The sequence below is a fragment of the Sander vitreus genome, chromosome 15, assembly GCF_031162955.1.
Source record: "Sander vitreus isolate 19-12246 chromosome 15, sanVit1, whole genome shotgun sequence".
Taxonomy (NCBI): domain Eukaryota; kingdom Metazoa; phylum Chordata; class Actinopteri; order Perciformes; family Percidae; genus Sander; species Sander vitreus.
The window spans coordinates 29,287,969-29,304,761 of record NC_135869.1 but is presented as its reverse complement, the minus strand read 5'-3'; the positions used below and the strand labels follow the sequence as shown (position 1 = coordinate 29,304,761).

The window sequence follows — 16,793 nt, the reverse complement described above, 5'->3', positions numbered from 1 at the left end:
TCAGGGCTCGCGCTTCCTCTTCTTGCCGCCGCTCCAAATATCGTCTTCGTCACACAGAGCCGTGAATCTTATTCAGAGCCCATATTGATGCGTTTGCGATCAGAACTTTCCCCGTGAACAGCGTTTGCTGTGATAACGTTTAAATAAAACGGTTTACTTCAGGACACCTCAGAGACGACCATTCTGCACCGCCGCCATGTTGGATCTGACCAAACTTCCGGTCCGCAGCTCACATGACTCAGACTGCAAGTCACATGAAAATATTGATTATCCGATCAGCAGATGTTTATGGTAATATAATCACATGATACATCCATGGCTTATGTTGAAAGTGCAGAAGCCCAGTTCCGCCAATGTGATGAAAAACTAAAATCCTGAGTCATTATAATACAGCTCATGAGCTTATGAAGCCATGCTAAAGGTGACTAAAAAGAGGAATAAAAAAAGCATCTTTAGGAAATTGATCTTAATGCCTTAATTAAAAAAATTAGGAAAAATCCAACCTTTAAGGACCCCAATTATCTTTGTGAATGAATAATGTATCGTAAATAAATAAATGTTCTTCCTTAAAGTACAGGAGGCATAAGTCAGTCCACCCCTATGTTAGATTCCCATAGAGGCAGGCAGACTTTTATTTTGAAAGGCCAGTTATTTCATGGATCCAGGATACTATGATCCTGATATCCTGTGAAGGGTATGTGATGATGGGGGGGGGTATGATGAAGGGTATGTGATGATGGGGGGGGGTATGGTGAAGGGTATGTGATGATGGGGGGGGGTATGGTGAAGGGTATGTGATGATGGGGGGACCAAAGGAACTTTGTGTACGTGGAGTGTGTGTCTGTGTGTGTGTACATGGAGTGTGTGGGAGTGTGTGTGTACGTGGAGTGTGTGTGTGAGTACGTGGAGTGTGTGTGAGTGTGTGAGTGTATGTGTACGTGGAGTGTGTGTGAGTGTATGTGTACGTGTGAGTGTATGTGTACGTGGAGTGTGTGTGTGTGTGTACGTGTGAGTGTGTGTGTACGTGGAGTGTGTGTGTGAACGTGTGAGTGTATGTGGAGTGTGTGTGTGTGTGTGTGTGTGTGTGTGCGTGGAGTGTGTGTGTGTGTGTGTACGTGTGAGTGTATGTGGAGTGTGTGTGTGTGTACGTGGAGTGTGTGTGTGAGTGTGTGTGTACGTGGAGTGTGTGTGTGTGTGTGTACGTGTGAGTGTATGTGTACGTGGAGTGTGTGTGTGTACGTGGAGTGTGTGTGAGTGTGTGAGTGTATGTGTACGTGGAGTGTGTGTGTACGTGGAGTGTGTGTGTACGTGGAGTGTGTGTGTGAGTGTGTGTGTACGTGGAGTGTGCGTGGAGTGTGTGTGTGTGTGTGTACATGGAGTGTGTGTGTGTGTGTGTGTGTGTGTTAGATTTAACACAGCATAAATTGGCCCTTAATATTACCTCAGTCATTTCTACTCTTTATTATTTCTCACAACAGTAAAAAAGGTCACAAAAACATTTAAATAAGTTTACAATAGTACATTGATTTAAGGGCTTGTGTATGTTTAAAAAAATAGTTTCTAAACATTTAATTTGATTATTTTTGTATTTTCAACATTTACAAATAAAGTGACTTTTTACAAACAAAGTAGCAAAGGTCTTCTAGAATAATGGATGCTGTCAAACGGACCTAAATCCAAACTTCGATGATGTCTCCGTCCTCCATGTCGAGCTGAGCAGGCGTCTGGCCGGGAGTCACTTTGCAGCCGTCAAAGTGGAAACGGACCTTCTTCTGAGAGCTGGGGGACATCCGGGACAGGTACTGGGAGAAGACGGAGCTCAGCGGGGCGTCCTGATAAGACACACACACACACACACACACACACACACACACACACAGAGACACACACAGAGACACACACAGAAACACACACACAGAGACACACACACACAGCACACACACACACACACACACACCAGAGAGAGAGACCGACACACAGAGAGAGACAGACACACAGAGAGAGACCGACACAGAGAGAGACAGACACACAGAGCACACACACACACACACACACACAAAGACACACACACACACACACAGAGACACACACACACACACACACACACACACACACACAGAGACACACACAGAGACACACACAGAAACACACACACACACACACACACAGTTACATGGTTGGATGGTGTCTTGATGCTAAAACCAAACGGAGTAAAGGAGGAGAAGAGGTACGAACTCTGTGCAGAGAGAACTCCTGAGAGGAGTCTCTGTCTTTGCTCTGCAGCCTCACAGTCATCCTGCTGCTGCTGCTGCTGTCTTCCCTCTGGTCCTCTGCCGCCATCACCACGCACTCTGCACAACAAACTACAGTCAGTTACCGCCAACCAATCAGGTTGCAGTTTACATTTAGGTGTGTCTAGATTCATATATGTATGTAGTGAAGACTACTATCTAGGGCTGGTGATGGCGCAGTGGATGATATACATGCCTTCGTTATGGGAGACCTGGGTTTGATTCCCACTGCGATACATCAACCAATGTATCCATGAGCAAGGCACTTAACCTCTAGTTGCTCCAGAGGCGTGCAACCTCTGACATATATAGCAATTGTAATGACATGTAATGTAATCTAATAAAAAGGTATTAAGTGTATTTGATTTGGATGTTTCACACATCCAAATCCGCCCAGAGGTTAAAGAAGAGAGCTTGGGTTTGCCGGTTCAATCCCCAGACCGGCAGGATAAAATCTGGGAGGGGAAAGTGAAAGAGCAGCCACTGAGGTGCCCTTGAGCAAGTCCCTTGACCCCAACCTGCTCAGTGGCAGCAGATCAGACTGTGGTAGTACTGGGCAGCTTCCAGTATGAATGTGATCAGATCAGACTGTGGTAGTACTGGGCAGCTTCCAGTATGAATGTGATCAGATCAGACTGTGGTAGTACTACGCTAGATGGGAGAAATTCCCACACGTTGGACCTTTAAGAAGTTTACACAGGCAACTAAAAGTAATGACTTAACAGTTCAATGGTGGCGTGAGCGTGGCGTTTTCTACGTCTTTCCACACCAGAAAGGTGTCTAAAGCGCTGTTTCCCATAAACATAAATATATTCTGAGCTGATTACAGCAAAGACAACGTCAGCAGGATTGACGGTGAAATAGGCTCCAGAATATTTCCTTCTGGTGACAGGTGACATATTAGAAAATCAATAATTATTCATTTTTAAATGACATTTATATCTGCATTATATCAAAACCTCGAGACTTTCAAACATCAACATGTCATTTATTAAATGTATTAGTGTCTAAATGACATTTAAACATCTTTCCTATTCTATGTTGTCTGGAAACACTTCCAACACGCTCGCGTGAATAATAGGCGTCGGTTCTATTTCTAGCATTCATGCGTTTTCGGTGCTCCTCGAGCCGCGCCTGATACGTGCGTGTTACGTAGGCAGCGTGCACGCTCTAACCTGTTAACATGGGAGCCGAAATACAAACGCTCACGCCACGTAGCTGACACGCTCACGCCACGCAGCCAGTGTGTAGCCAGTCTAAGGGTTAGTTGTAGGATTGCTGACCAAACCGGCCTAGATAATGACATATTCAGTCTGCGTAGAGCACTACATGAAACCACCAATCACAGAGCTGCAGCTGAGTGATGTTGTAGGACAATGATTTGGTGCCCTCTGATGGTGGAAGGAACAAACTGCCTCTCTGTGTGACTCAATCAGAGAATACATGCACGCAATTGGGTTTGCTTTGACACATTTTACATTAGACATTACATTAACACATTATTATTATTATTATTATTATTATTATAACAACAAGCTGAAACAGTCAGAATTCAGAAGCTTCTCTCTTGTCATTTTCATTGTTTTAAGAATGTAAAACATCGTATCATAATGTCTACCTAACCCTCGTGTTGTCTTCTGGTTGACCTTTACTTTCTTCTGGGTCAAAACTAACACTTCTTTTTTATTTTATTTTTTTACAGTTTTTTTTTTATATTTTTGACTCATTTTCTGACGTTTTTGTCCCTTTTTTAAAGCACAAACATCTCATAAATAACATTTGTTTTTGATTATTTTCTTGGGCTGACAGGACAGCTGAAGACCTGAAAGGGGAGAGAGAGGGGGGGGAATGACCTGCAGCGAAGGGCCACAGGTCAGAGTCGAACCCGCGGCCGCTGCGTTGAGGAGTAAACCTCTATATATGGGCGCCTGCTCTACCAACCACCTGGGCGACTGAAATTATACCTAATTTTGAAATGATGAATGATTTTGACTAATATTAGAGGAACCTATGTTGATAATCACAGACGGGTGTCTCAAAGTTTAGACAGGTTTTAAATCCATTTACATTTTTTCAAATGATATAAACACATCACACTTTGGTTGCGTGATAACGACTAAACCATTTCAATGAAGACTGAGCAGACTCCATCTGCTGAGGAAGGCCATGACATGTGACTGAAAGCTCCACAAAAACCTTGATAAGAAGGGTTTGTTTCTGGGATTAAGAACCAACCTTCACGCTCTCTCTTCAAGCATCGTGATGAGAACAATTTTCTAGTGAAGGGAAGAACTAGTGTGTGTGTGTACGTCACGTGACCCACCGATGATGTCAGCGATGCCGAGGCCGAGCTCGCCGACGGTGGAGTGCGTTGGAAGCTCCACGTCCTCCCTCAACAGCAGCAGGCGAGGAGGAGGAACGCTAAGGATGACGGACAGCTGGGTCACCACTTCATTCAACGGCGTCGACTACAAACACAGAAAACCACTTGTTAAAGGAACACGCCGACTTATCGGGACTTTGTCTTATTCCCCGTATCCCCCAGAGTTAGATGAGTCCATACTAGGGCTGTCAAAAAAACAAATAAGGCAGATGAATCCATTCCATATTGAGGTTTGAGCCGGAGCCGTTCTAGCACCATTGGACTGTAAAATGAAGGAGGAGACGAGAATGTTCTGCCTGGATCATTGATTGGAACATTTACTCATAAACATCTTCTTCCTGAATAGGGTTAGGTACCGAAATCTGGTGCCAATACGGCACAGGTGCCTTAACGACCGGTATCTACCAGGCCGCCTCGTTTCGGTGCCACTGAAATGTCTGCGCTCCTCTCAGATGTTCTGAAACAGACGTTACAGGCAACAGAAACAACGCTGCACGTGACGCTAGTTAACACTATACTCGACAGCAGCTAATGTTAGCCTACCACTAGCTAGTTAACACTATACTCAACAGCAGCTAACGTTAGCCTACCGCTAGCTAGTTAACGCTATACTCAACAGCAGCTAATGTTAGCCTACCACTAGCTAGTTAACACTATACTCAACAGCAGCTAACGTTAGCCTACCGCTAGCTAGTTAACGCTATACTCGACAGCAGCTAATGTTAGCCTACCGCTAGCTAGTTAACGCTATACTCAACAGCAGCTAACGTTAGCCTACCGCTAGCTAGTTAACACTATACTCAACAGCAGCTAACGTTAGCCTACCACTAGCTAGTAGCTGGATTAAACAGGGTTAAATGCTGACAGCTAACACTAAACGGTGTAAAGTGTGACTGTGTTTTACTGTAGAGGATTCAACACCGGGATGTAACAATCTGCAGCTGCTGTTGGAGAAACAACACAGACGGTGCGTTCAATGAAACTGGTAAACTACAGCCTCGTGGTGCATTTGAAGTTATTGTAAATGTCCTTTACCATCTGATGGTTCAACAGCAGTTTACTAGTGAAATAAGTCATTGTTATTGTTATACATTATTATTAAATCATTTAACCATGTAACCATGTTGACCATATGGCCTTAGCAATAAACAAGCCGTTCTTTAATGTCACCAGATGTTGTTTAGTTCTCTTTTTTTCCCGTTTCAGGCACCCTTGAGGCACCGGCAAAAATTATGTTTGCGATTAATTAATCACAGGAGTACGTAATTAATTAGATTACATTTTTTATCGATTGACAGCCCTAGAGAGTCTCCACGCTGCCTCCACTTTGGGCTCAAAACTTAACGCTTAAAACCCAAACGTAGCGGTGTAAATGTAGCCTAAATAATAGTGTAATATTGGTGTGCATGTCTACGTACTCGTCGTCTACTACTGCATGTATCTGGACAGTGTTTTTTAGAGCGTGGTCTCTGCGTACGTACCGACTGAACCTGGATCTTGTGGACGTCCGTTCGGCAGCGGATCTTGAGGGGAATCTCCCGGACCAACGAGCTGTACGGAGAACCCTGGAGCCCCGAGTCGGGGTTCACGATGATGACGTCGTCGTTAGGGTTCATGACGCTGTCGTCGTTAGGGCTCATGATGATGACGTCGTCGTTGCAGCTTCTGGAGCTTCTGTCCTGAGGTTCGGGAGACAGGAGGTAGTTCACCGCCCGGAGCTTCCTGTCAATCTCGCTGACAACGACAAACACACACACAAGCTTTTCTGTAGTTTGGTTGTTAAACCCCTTTGAGTTCCATGAATTGTGCTGTTTATAGAAGTTCACATTCATATTGTTGTTCAGTCCCTCCAGAAAAATGTGATCATGTGATCATTTTCGCCGCATAACTTGCCGATTTCCACGCAAAATATGCGGGGCTTGCATGATTTCATTTTCGTTGCATAAAGTCCCAAATATCTTATCAGAAAGATGAAAAATGTTGCGTTCACTTCACACAAGAGCAGCCGTTTCCCCTGTTGCCATGGGAACGTTATGAAGTGATGTAATTACGCGACATCATCAAAAAGCTGCAAACCCCGCGATGAAGCCACGATGACACAAACATTTTAGCAAATTCCCGCAATTTCATCGCATAAATATCCCGCATATTCCATCACATTTTTAAGAAAACGTGCCGCATAATCAAGGATTTTAGCCCAAAACCATCCCAGAATAACTCCTCGTGTTTCTGGAGGACTGACTGTTTATTCCACTCATGGAAACAGACACATCTTATAATCCAAACATAAACGATCTGCTATATTACGTTACATATCCACGATCAGAAAGGAGCTGGGTGAAGCCAAAAAAATCTTATTTTACAGGCCCCCCATTTCTCAGATGAGACAACAAACAGACAGGGCGCCCAGGTAGCTCAGCTGGTAGAGCTGGCGCCCATATATAGAGGTGTACTCCTCAACGCAGCGGGCCCGGGTTTGACTCCGACCTGCGGCCCTTTCCTGCAGGTCATTCCCCCTCTCTCTCCCCTGTCATGTCTTCAGCTGTCCTGTCAATAAAGTACTAAAATGCCCAAAAAATAATCTTCAAAATCTAACAAAAACAAACATATAGACTATAGATATAAAATAGATTGATATTACCCTTTAAATCATTATCCAAGGAGTTCCACACTAAATACAATCATTAATATTATCATAACTTCTATATGTACTTGTTACCACACTGTACATACTGCACATATCTGTCTATATGGTTCATTCAGAATATCCATATTTATTCTGTTTTCTTATTATATATTCTGTTAATATACTGCATATATCTATATTATTCTTACTACTAGTATGATGTCTCTGCTACTACATTGCACATTTCTGTACATGTTGTTCATACATTGTTCATGTTACATAGCCACATTTATTCTGCTCTTATAACACTGCACTATATGTCTTGTCCTGTCTATGCTCCACCTGTCTATACGTGTATATCACATTGCACTTGACAGACAGACAGACAATGACAATAAAGTTGAATCTAATCTATTTATTCGGTAAAAACTGCAACCGAGCGAAGGATCCAGACTCACCTGATCTTCCGTTGAGCCTGTCTGGACTGTTTCTGGACCGGACTCTGCGGAGGAGACGGGCAGCGCATGGCTGCTCTGAAACAAAGGTGAGAAAATGAATTCATGTTAAACTAATCTTAAAGGTTTAACTGCTAATTATGACAACACCCCTGAAAGAAGGAGTGAAAATCTCCGGGGGCCTCATGTATAAAAGGCTGCGCAGCTTTCATACCAGAAGATGGCGTACGGCCAAAACTTGAAAAGTACCTACGCACAGAAATGTTCACATGTATAAAACCGGGCGTACGCCAGGTCCTGCAGCTTTCCTTTATACATCAATCAACATATCAACAACATACAATCAACAATCAATCAACGTGAACTTGAGCACACATGAACGAGCCACCGACCCCGCCTTGCCTCCTCCCGTAAATTAAGATGGAAATTATTATAAATACGCCCCCAACGTCATTCTTTGTCCAATCACAACGGGTTATCCCGCTGCAGACGGGAAAAAAACGTTTCACCGACTGTGAGGTTGAGGTGCTGATCACGGGGGTGGAGACAAGAACAAACGTTCTGTTTGGAGGTTTGTCATCTTGGATGAGCAATAAAAGAAAATGTCCAGAGTGGCAAATGGTGACCGGGCAGTGAATGCACCAAACCATGGCAGGAATAAATAAATAAATAAAGTCTGTGTCAAAGTGGAAATCAAGAGAATAGTGGCAGCATCACACCAGTTACAGAACAACATGCATCTCAGTGTCAGTCCGCATTACACACAATCAGCAGTTTGAACTCACTGATGTAATGCCATTTATTTTCTAAGTGTTAGTAGGCTCAGTGAGACTGAGTCCAGCGTGAGGGAGACCCGACTCAGAGGAGGAGAGGTTAGTGAGACCAGCGTCTCCACGGCAGGTGATCTGCTGCCACGCATGATGAAATAATGAAATAGTAAACAGGACTACAGCAACAGAAATATGTGCAGAATGAAGACAGTGAAGACGGCCCAGTGTTTGGTGGACCAGGTACACCTTGTTCACTTAACAGCCTACAAATCATCCACGGGATCAACTACGCATCACATGAGTTTACCCCCCGACAGCGTTTGTTCCTGGGGAGATGTTAACTTTTTAGACATCCCAAAGTGTCCGTGAAAACCAGCGTATGCAACGTTTATACATGAGGCCCCAGGAGAAGATCTGTGCAGAATGATGTGAATTCACTGAATTTTGCTGTTGTGAAGGCAACGTTTAAATGTAGATTAACAGATTTTAAAACCCATTTTTCTAACTACTTACGGTTCTGTTTTCTTCTCCACGTGTTCTGCTTCGTCCTCAGAGTCGCTGAGGCCGACGACCACGGCTGCACTCCGCTTCGGAGACGAGAACGGCGACCACAAACTGTCGTCTGCAACGTCGTCTGTTCAGAGACACAAACAATTAAATCTGCTGCTGAGTTTAACGCGTTCTGAGTTTTTAACACGGGAATAAAAATGGACACTAGGGGTGTTAAATCAATCATTGCATTGATGCATCGCGGTGCAGGAGTGGAGGATTCTGCATCGATGCACTGACAGACCATAATCCAGTGTGTTCCTGAGGTTTGTGGAAGACTCAGGTGCACATATTTCGCGGGTGGGTTTAGGGGTTCCTCCCTCAAGAAAATGTTACGTTTTTAAATAAAAATAAATGCAATTTACTGGCACGTAGGCACTGGGAATCAAGCACCCCACCTACTGCAGCACAATGGCATTAGGATGTAATGCTGTTTTTACATTTGGAGAAGATTAAAGCGCCCATATTCTGCTCATTTTCAGGTTCATAACTGTATTTTAAGGTTGTACCAGAACAGGTTTACATGGTTTAATTTTCAAAAAACACCATATTGTTGTTGTACTGCACAGCTCTCTCTCACTGCTGCAGATCCTCTTTTCAGCTGGTCTCTGTTTTAGCTACAGAGTGAGACCTCTTTTCTTCTTCTGTACTATCTTTGATTGCTCTGGCACATGCTCAGTAGCTCAGATGTAGATCATGTCAGCTAGCTAGCTCCATAGACAGTAAAAGAAAGGCTGTTTCTCCACCGTCAGTCAGTTACAAGGCAGGATTAGCTGGGAGACTTCTTCTAAATGAGGGCGCACATGGAAGTAGTTCTTTTGTAGATTATGGTGAACTGGTGTGTGTTGTAGCAGTGCTTTGCTATTGAGAACGAGGTAGCATGCTAGCGTTAGCATTAGCGTTAGCATGCTAACACTACGAGCTAACCGTTGCGGTTAGCCAGCTGAAGCTGTGCCGATTTTGACCAGCTGACCCAGAGACTGAAGACAGGACACATTCAGGAACCGTATCTCACTCAAAACAGCATGGTGGGATTTTTTTTCAAAGTTTGTATGCGTGTGGAAGCACCAGAGACACAAAATAACTCCCCAAATCCCAGAAAAAGTGTTTTTTTCATAATATGGGCACTTTAAATCACAATAAGAGGAACAAATTCCTCTCAGTGGGAATCTCTATTGTCATACTTTAGTAACCTCCAAGCCTGACCATCCTGGCTGACTCCAGAGGAATGACTGCCCCCTCTATATTCAAGCTACACTACATAAACTTAGCACAAAAAGTAGTTTGGTAGATTATTTCTCTGTGGTAACAATGCTTTTTGGCAATAAATCTTATTTTTTAAGATTTGGCAAATTGTTCATGGGCGCAACCCACATACTCAGCGCTGCTGCTCATCCCACAAATGCCTGTTCCTTACAAATGGGGCACCTTGAGCAACTCCTTCACCACGAACGGAGCGAGCTGGAAAATCAAACTGTTCCCGAACCCCGTGTGAACCCCACGTCTGGATATTCAGCAGCGTTGCCACAACGGACCGAATGGCTTCGCTTGCATCTTTCTCCGCCGCCATTACAGAACTACAACTCAAACTAGAGCACGACCTCAACGTCATCGTCAGGCTAACGCACCTCAGTTTCTTACCTGAGTTTTCTTTTCCAGCGAACATTTCTGCCGTTGGCTTCAGCTGCAGACTGCTGCTCACCTGAACACAGAGGACACAGCAGCACTTATGGACAGATACATTCAGACACCAAATATATACCATCACAAACAATATCGCTTTGATATCTTAAGGCAGTGGTTCCCAACCTTTCTCCTTGGCCCCCCCCGAAACCGAAGATATAGAGCCTTACTTTCTGTTTTGATACAGAGCAGTTATCAGCACTTTTACGTTTCTCCGCCATGTTTCATTCATAAAATAGTGATGCTGTGGCGGCAGGACAAACGAGGATGCTAGCAGCTAGCAGCTGACCTGATGACAGCAGCTAGCAGCTAGCAGCTGACCTGATGACAGCAGCTAGCAGCTGACCTGATCTGATGACAGCAGCTAGCAGCTGACCCGATGACAGCAGCTAGCAGCTAGCAGCTGACCCGATGACAGCAGCTAGCAGCTGACCCGATCTGATAGCAGCTAGCAGCTGACCCGATGACAGCAGCTAGCAGCTAGCAGCTGACCCGATGACAGCAGCTAGCAGCTGACCCGATGACAGCAGCTAGCAGCTAACCCGATGACAGCAGCTAGCAGCTAGCAGCTGACCTGATGACAGCAGGGTCCCAGGTTAAGAGGTCCCGGAGGTTTGACCTACTAAGTAGCCTGCCTACAATGTTAAGAACAAAAATATATAGTTTTCATTCAGACTTTTGTATACATTATATATTCTAGTGTATTATCATCATTTCTTTAACATGTGCAAATAGATTTTTTTACCTCAACCTCTAACCAGATGAAGACTTGTGCCCCCTCTGTGATCTTTGCCGCCCCCTGAGGGGTCCCCGGACCCCAGGTTGGGAAGCACTGTCTTAAGGGATAGGGCTGTGCAATTAATCAAAATGTAATCGTGATTATGATTTTGGCTCCAAATGATCACAAAAACAGAATAATCCAGAAAAACAAATATTTAGCTCATTACATTTTGCAAGTAAACTCTTATTTCTCTTGTTCTGAATGAAATAAGTTTAAATAGGGAAAGTATGAAGGCAAAGTTCACAGTTGTGTTTTTTTACTGTTGATTTATTTACTTGTATCCACTGTGTGTTTTTAAGTTCAATAACTGCAACATCTTTCCAGAAGTCAACGAGTAATCGTGTGAAATTATCGTGATTATATTTTTCCCGTAATCGAGCAGCCCTATTTAGACGTCAAGTATATATCATAACAAACTGTTGTTGTCAGTGTCAAACCAACATCTCCAGACTGTTCTGGCGTCCGCCGGCCGTTTACCTTGTTTGAGTAAACGGGAACAGAGACGATGGCTGAAGGGTCGAGGATGCGTCTGCGTTTGGGTGCCGGCTTCGCTGCCTGCTTCTCGCTGTCAGACACCTGCAGAACAGACACAGGTCAGCTGCTTTCACATGACATATATACACTTTACATCATTAACACATGGACTAGTAGTGTATATACACTTTACATCATTAACACATGGACCGGTAGTGTATATACACTTTACATCATTAACACATGGACCGGTAGTGTATATACACTTTACATCATTAACACATGGACTAGTAGTGTATATACACTTTACATCATTAACACGTGGACTAGTAGTGTAGATACACTGTCAGTCCCATGTGTTAATGATGCAAAGTGTAGATACACTTTACATCATTAATACATGGACTAGTAGTGTAGATACACTTTACATCATTAACACATGGACTAGTAGTGTATATACACTTTACATCATTAACACATGGACTAGTAGTGTAGTCCATGTGTTAATGATGTAAAGTGTATATACACTTTACATCATTAATACATGGACCGGTAGTGTATATACACTTTACATCATTAACACATGGACTAGTAGTGTATATACACTACCGCTCATGGGTTAATGATGTAAAGTCTATATACACTTTACATCATTAATACATGGACCGGTAGTGTATATACACTTTACATCATTAACACATGGACTAGTAGTGTAGTCCATGTGTTAATGATGTAAAGTGTATATATAATACATGGACTATGGTGTGTGCTTCTCGCTGTCTGACACCTGCAGAACAGACAGAAGTCAGCTGCTTTACACATAACATACACTACTGGTCAAAAGTTTGGGGTCACTTAGAAATGTCCATTCCAGACAGAATAGCAGCTGAGATCAGTTGCATTGATTTTTTTAAATCAGGGCAGCAGTTTTCAGATTACATCATGTACGTAATTACAAAAGGGTTCTCGACTGTTGTAGACAGAAGTGGCTGATCTTTAATGTAATATCTACATTACCCGTTATCAGCAACCAGTGTTTCCCACACATAGACTAATGTGTGGCGGCTCCTCACTATCAACACCGGCCGCAGCACATTGCGTTTAGTTATTCTTTTTTTAAACGCTATTTAAAACACGTTCTTCTGCATTTTCGTTCCCTGCTTCTCTCTCACACACACACAGACACACACACACACACACACACACACACACACACACACACACACACACACACACACACAGACACACACAGACACACACAGACACAGACACACACACACACACACACACACACACACACACACACACACACACACACACACACACACACACACACACACAGTGCGGTGTTTGGTGTTTTAGCCCCCAACGTCTCCTTCCAGGCAGGGCAGCAATGGTTATGTTAGTGTTAAGGTGAGGGTTAGCTGCCTGGAAGGCGACATTGGGGGCTTAAAACACCACCGAGCCCAGCGTGCACACAGCGTCTGTCTCCATAAGGAGAGAAGACAGCTGGCCAAATTCACACGTTCACTAAAGGTTGGTATCTACCTGGTGAACACCTTTAATCACACATTCACAATCACCGACCCGACTCTTATCAACAAGCGATGGCGTCTGCTTTAGGAAGTTAACTAGTCGCTGTTAGCGGTAAAATGCAGTTGGGTTGTCGAGGTCAGAACACGATATGTAGCAGCTGTCAATCAAATAAACTCATTATAAATAATGTCATTGTTTTACTCTGACACTGAATGTTTGCTGCTTCAATCCAGATGAGTATTGAAAAGTATTTTCGGAGCCTGAAGAAGGCCCGTGTTGAGGATGAGGAGCAGCCTGACCCGGAGGGACCAGTCTGGACCAGAGCTAACAGTCCCACCAGTGGAGTAGTTATGGTATTAATCTGTTTACAGTGTTTTCAGGCTTCAACCAGTGAGAGACAGGCTCAGGGAGAGAGAGAGACAGCAGGAGAGGAGGACAGCATCCAACAGCGTGTCCTCCTCAGTTTTTGATACTTGATTGTTACGAAAATAAGTTAGCAGTTTATATATATATATAAATAAACTGCTGCCCTGATTACAAAAACAATGCAACTGATCTCAGCTGGTATTCTGTCTGTAATGGAGTGAAATGGACATTTCTAAGTGACCCCAAACTTTTGACCGGTAGTGTATGTAGACTTTAAATAATTAATAAATGGACTATGAAGTGTGCTTCAGGGCTCGTTTTCATTGGCTGGTGTTCGACGGTTAGATATCTAATAACGTTGTGGCTGCAGTTTATTAACGTTATTCACATGTTGACTCTTTCCCCAACAAAAAACATTTATACATACATTTTCAGTGGGTGTTTTTGACATCTCACAATCAATTTCCCTATTTCTAAATGATTAAATAATGAAGATCTTTAGCTGCAACCAGCAGCTCTATAGCTCGCTCTGTCCGTCAGTCAGTCCACAAAGATTACACAACGCTTTGGTGGCCACAGTTTCCACCATAGGAGGCTGACATTTGGCACTGAGGTCAAGTGTGTGTGAGTGTGTGTATATGTATGTATGTATGTATATGTGTGTATGTATATATGTGTGTGTGTGTGTGAGAGTGAGTGAGTGTGTATATGTATATGTGAGAGTGTGAGAGTGTGTGTGTGTGTGTGTGTGTGTGTGTGTGTGTGTGTGTGTATGTATGTATATGTGTGTATGTATATATGTGTGTGTGTGTGTGTGAGAGTGAGTGAGTGTGTATATGTATATGTGAGAGTGTGTGTGTGTGTGTGTGTGTGTATATGTATATGTAGAGAGTGTGAGAGTGAGTGTGTGAGTGTGTATATGTATATGTGAGAGTGTGAGAGTGAGTGTGTGTGTGAGAGTGTCTCTGAGTGAGTGAGTGAGTGAGTGAGTGTGTGTGTATATGTGTGTATGTATATATGTGTGTGTGAGTGAGTGAGTGAGTGAGTGAGTGAGTGAGTGTGTATGTGAGAGTGTGTGTGTGTATGTATATATGTGTGTGTGTGTGTGTGTGTGAGAGTGAGTGAGTGTGTATATGTATATGTGAGAGTGTGTGTGTGTGTGTGTGTGTGTGTGTGTGTGTGTGCATGGATTACCAACTGGTGTAAAGCCTCATTTCTAACCATTAATGTGACAAAAAAAAGAATGTGAGTAATATAAAGTAAACTACTATCAGTATATGAAGGAGCAGGAATATTAATCCAGAAACATCAGATAGAAGAGGAAAACACTGACATTGATCTTAATGCCTTAATTTAAAAAATGAGAAATGACTGGCCTTTCAAAATAAAAGCCTGCCTGCCTCTATGGGAATCTAACATAGGGGTGTACTGACTTATGCCCCCTGTATTTTAAGGAAGAACATTTATTTATTGACGATACATTATTCATTCACAAAGATAATTGGTGTCCTTAAAGGTTGGATTTTTCCTAATTTTTTTCATTAAGGCATTAAGATCAATTCCCTAAAGATGTTTTTTTATTCCTCTTTTTAGTCACCTTTAGCATGGCTTCATAAGCTCATGCTGAGCACTGTAAGTCTTCATATAAACAGGGTGGACAAAATATTAGAAACACTATTCTGTAAAACGCAAAACAAACTACAGGCTCCAAAATAATCATTAACTTTAATAAACATCTTGTTGTTGTTGTTGTTGTTGTTGTTGTGAGAGACAGCATTGGTTTGAGCTAGATAACCGACCTTTAGGTGGAACTACTAATGCATCTGAACGGTACATTTTAATGGTGATAACCAAAACTAACGTTACTTTTAGCGGGGTTTTTTTTAATGGTATTCGGCGCTAATCTTGTTATACTTTCATCCACACACACGTTGTGAAGTACCACGCCTGGTTGACGTTGTTAAATGCTGGTTTACTAGTAGAAACTAGAAACGAAACCAACACGGCAGCTAGCGGACCAACTAAACACATTTTGTATGCTAGAACGGTGAAGGTCTGGGGCGACAGGTCCCGCCCTCCGCCGCCTCTGATTGGCTGGCACTCGTTGCTTACGTTGGTTGGATTGGTTAGGATAAGGCATTAGCATTTATCAATCTTATAATGTCCTGTCAAAAGTAAAACCTAAATGTGTTAAAAAACGACATGTTTTATATAAGACCATTCATGTTACTTCACCAAGAAAAAGGGCATTAAAACTGTAAGATTGTGCTCTGTTATTAATTTATTTTTTATTCTTTGCTGACCTGGCATGTTCTTTTTTATTTTTCTACTTGTAGGTTTTGTGTATATTTTTTAAAATTTCAGTATATTTTTAATATCTACTTAAAAATAAGTGAACTATTACCGTTTTTTCTACATATTTTTAATGCGTACTACGTTTAAAAAATAAAAAGAGGAGTGTGATTGGTTAGAGTTAGGGTAGAATGTCAGGGTAAGCCAATCAGAGGCAGAGTAGGGCGGGACATGCCGTCGCCATCCTAGAAACAAAATACTCGCCTACGCTAACTACAGGCTTTTATTTTGAAGAGCGTATCGGTAAGCTAACCTCCGACTACAATGATGCTAATGTGCACTTTAGAGGTAGTTTAATCCGTTTCTGTGGCTTCACACCGAAACTCTTCACGTTCCTCTAGTAGCGGATTTAATTACAACAACGCTACACTCGTTATTTTTGACTCAATTCGCCCATTAAGTGTTTTAAACAGATAAACAGCAGCAGATGTGTCAAACACTCACCGCGTCAGCCATGATTGTTTCTTTATCCGCGCGCTGCTGCTGCCTTCATGGACTGTGGGAGATAATGAGTCATTAGATTTTCC

The 16,793-nt window shown here is 42.8% G+C and overlaps 2 protein-coding genes across 3 annotated transcripts in view; both read right to left on the bottom strand.

Moving 5' to 3' along the window:
* spns1 (SPNS lysolipid transporter 1, lysophospholipid) overlaps positions 1–229 on the bottom strand; it is a 27,668-nt gene extending 27,439 nt beyond the window's left edge. Inside the window, exon 1 of the mRNA XM_078269335.1 lies at positions 1–229. This exon is cut by the window's left edge and continues 12 nt beyond it. The gene's annotated coding sequence lies outside the window, so the exon portion shown is untranslated.
* A 1,208-nt stretch (positions 230–1,437) lies between these two features.
* Positions 1,438–16,793, bottom strand: nfatc2ip (nuclear factor of activated T cells 2 interacting protein). 2 transcript variants are annotated; one of them, XM_078270123.1, is made up of 10 exons: positions 16,711–16,793; positions 12,016–12,114; positions 11,503–11,607; positions 10,716–10,776; positions 9,039–9,159; positions 7,759–7,833; positions 6,156–6,408; positions 4,615–4,759; positions 2,236–2,351; positions 1,438–1,832 (listed from the first exon to the last, which is right to left on the bottom strand). In XM_078270123.1, exons 1-10 carry the CDS (start codon positions 16,720–16,722, stop codon positions 1,671–1,673), a joined length of 1,149 nt encoding a protein of 382 aa, XP_078126249.1. In that variant the 5' UTR covers positions 16,723–16,793; the 3' UTR covers positions 1,438–1,670. The 2 variants fall into 2 exon arrangements, with proteins under 2 accessions (XP_078126249.1, XP_078126250.1); XM_078270124.1 differs by lacking the exon at positions 11,503–11,607.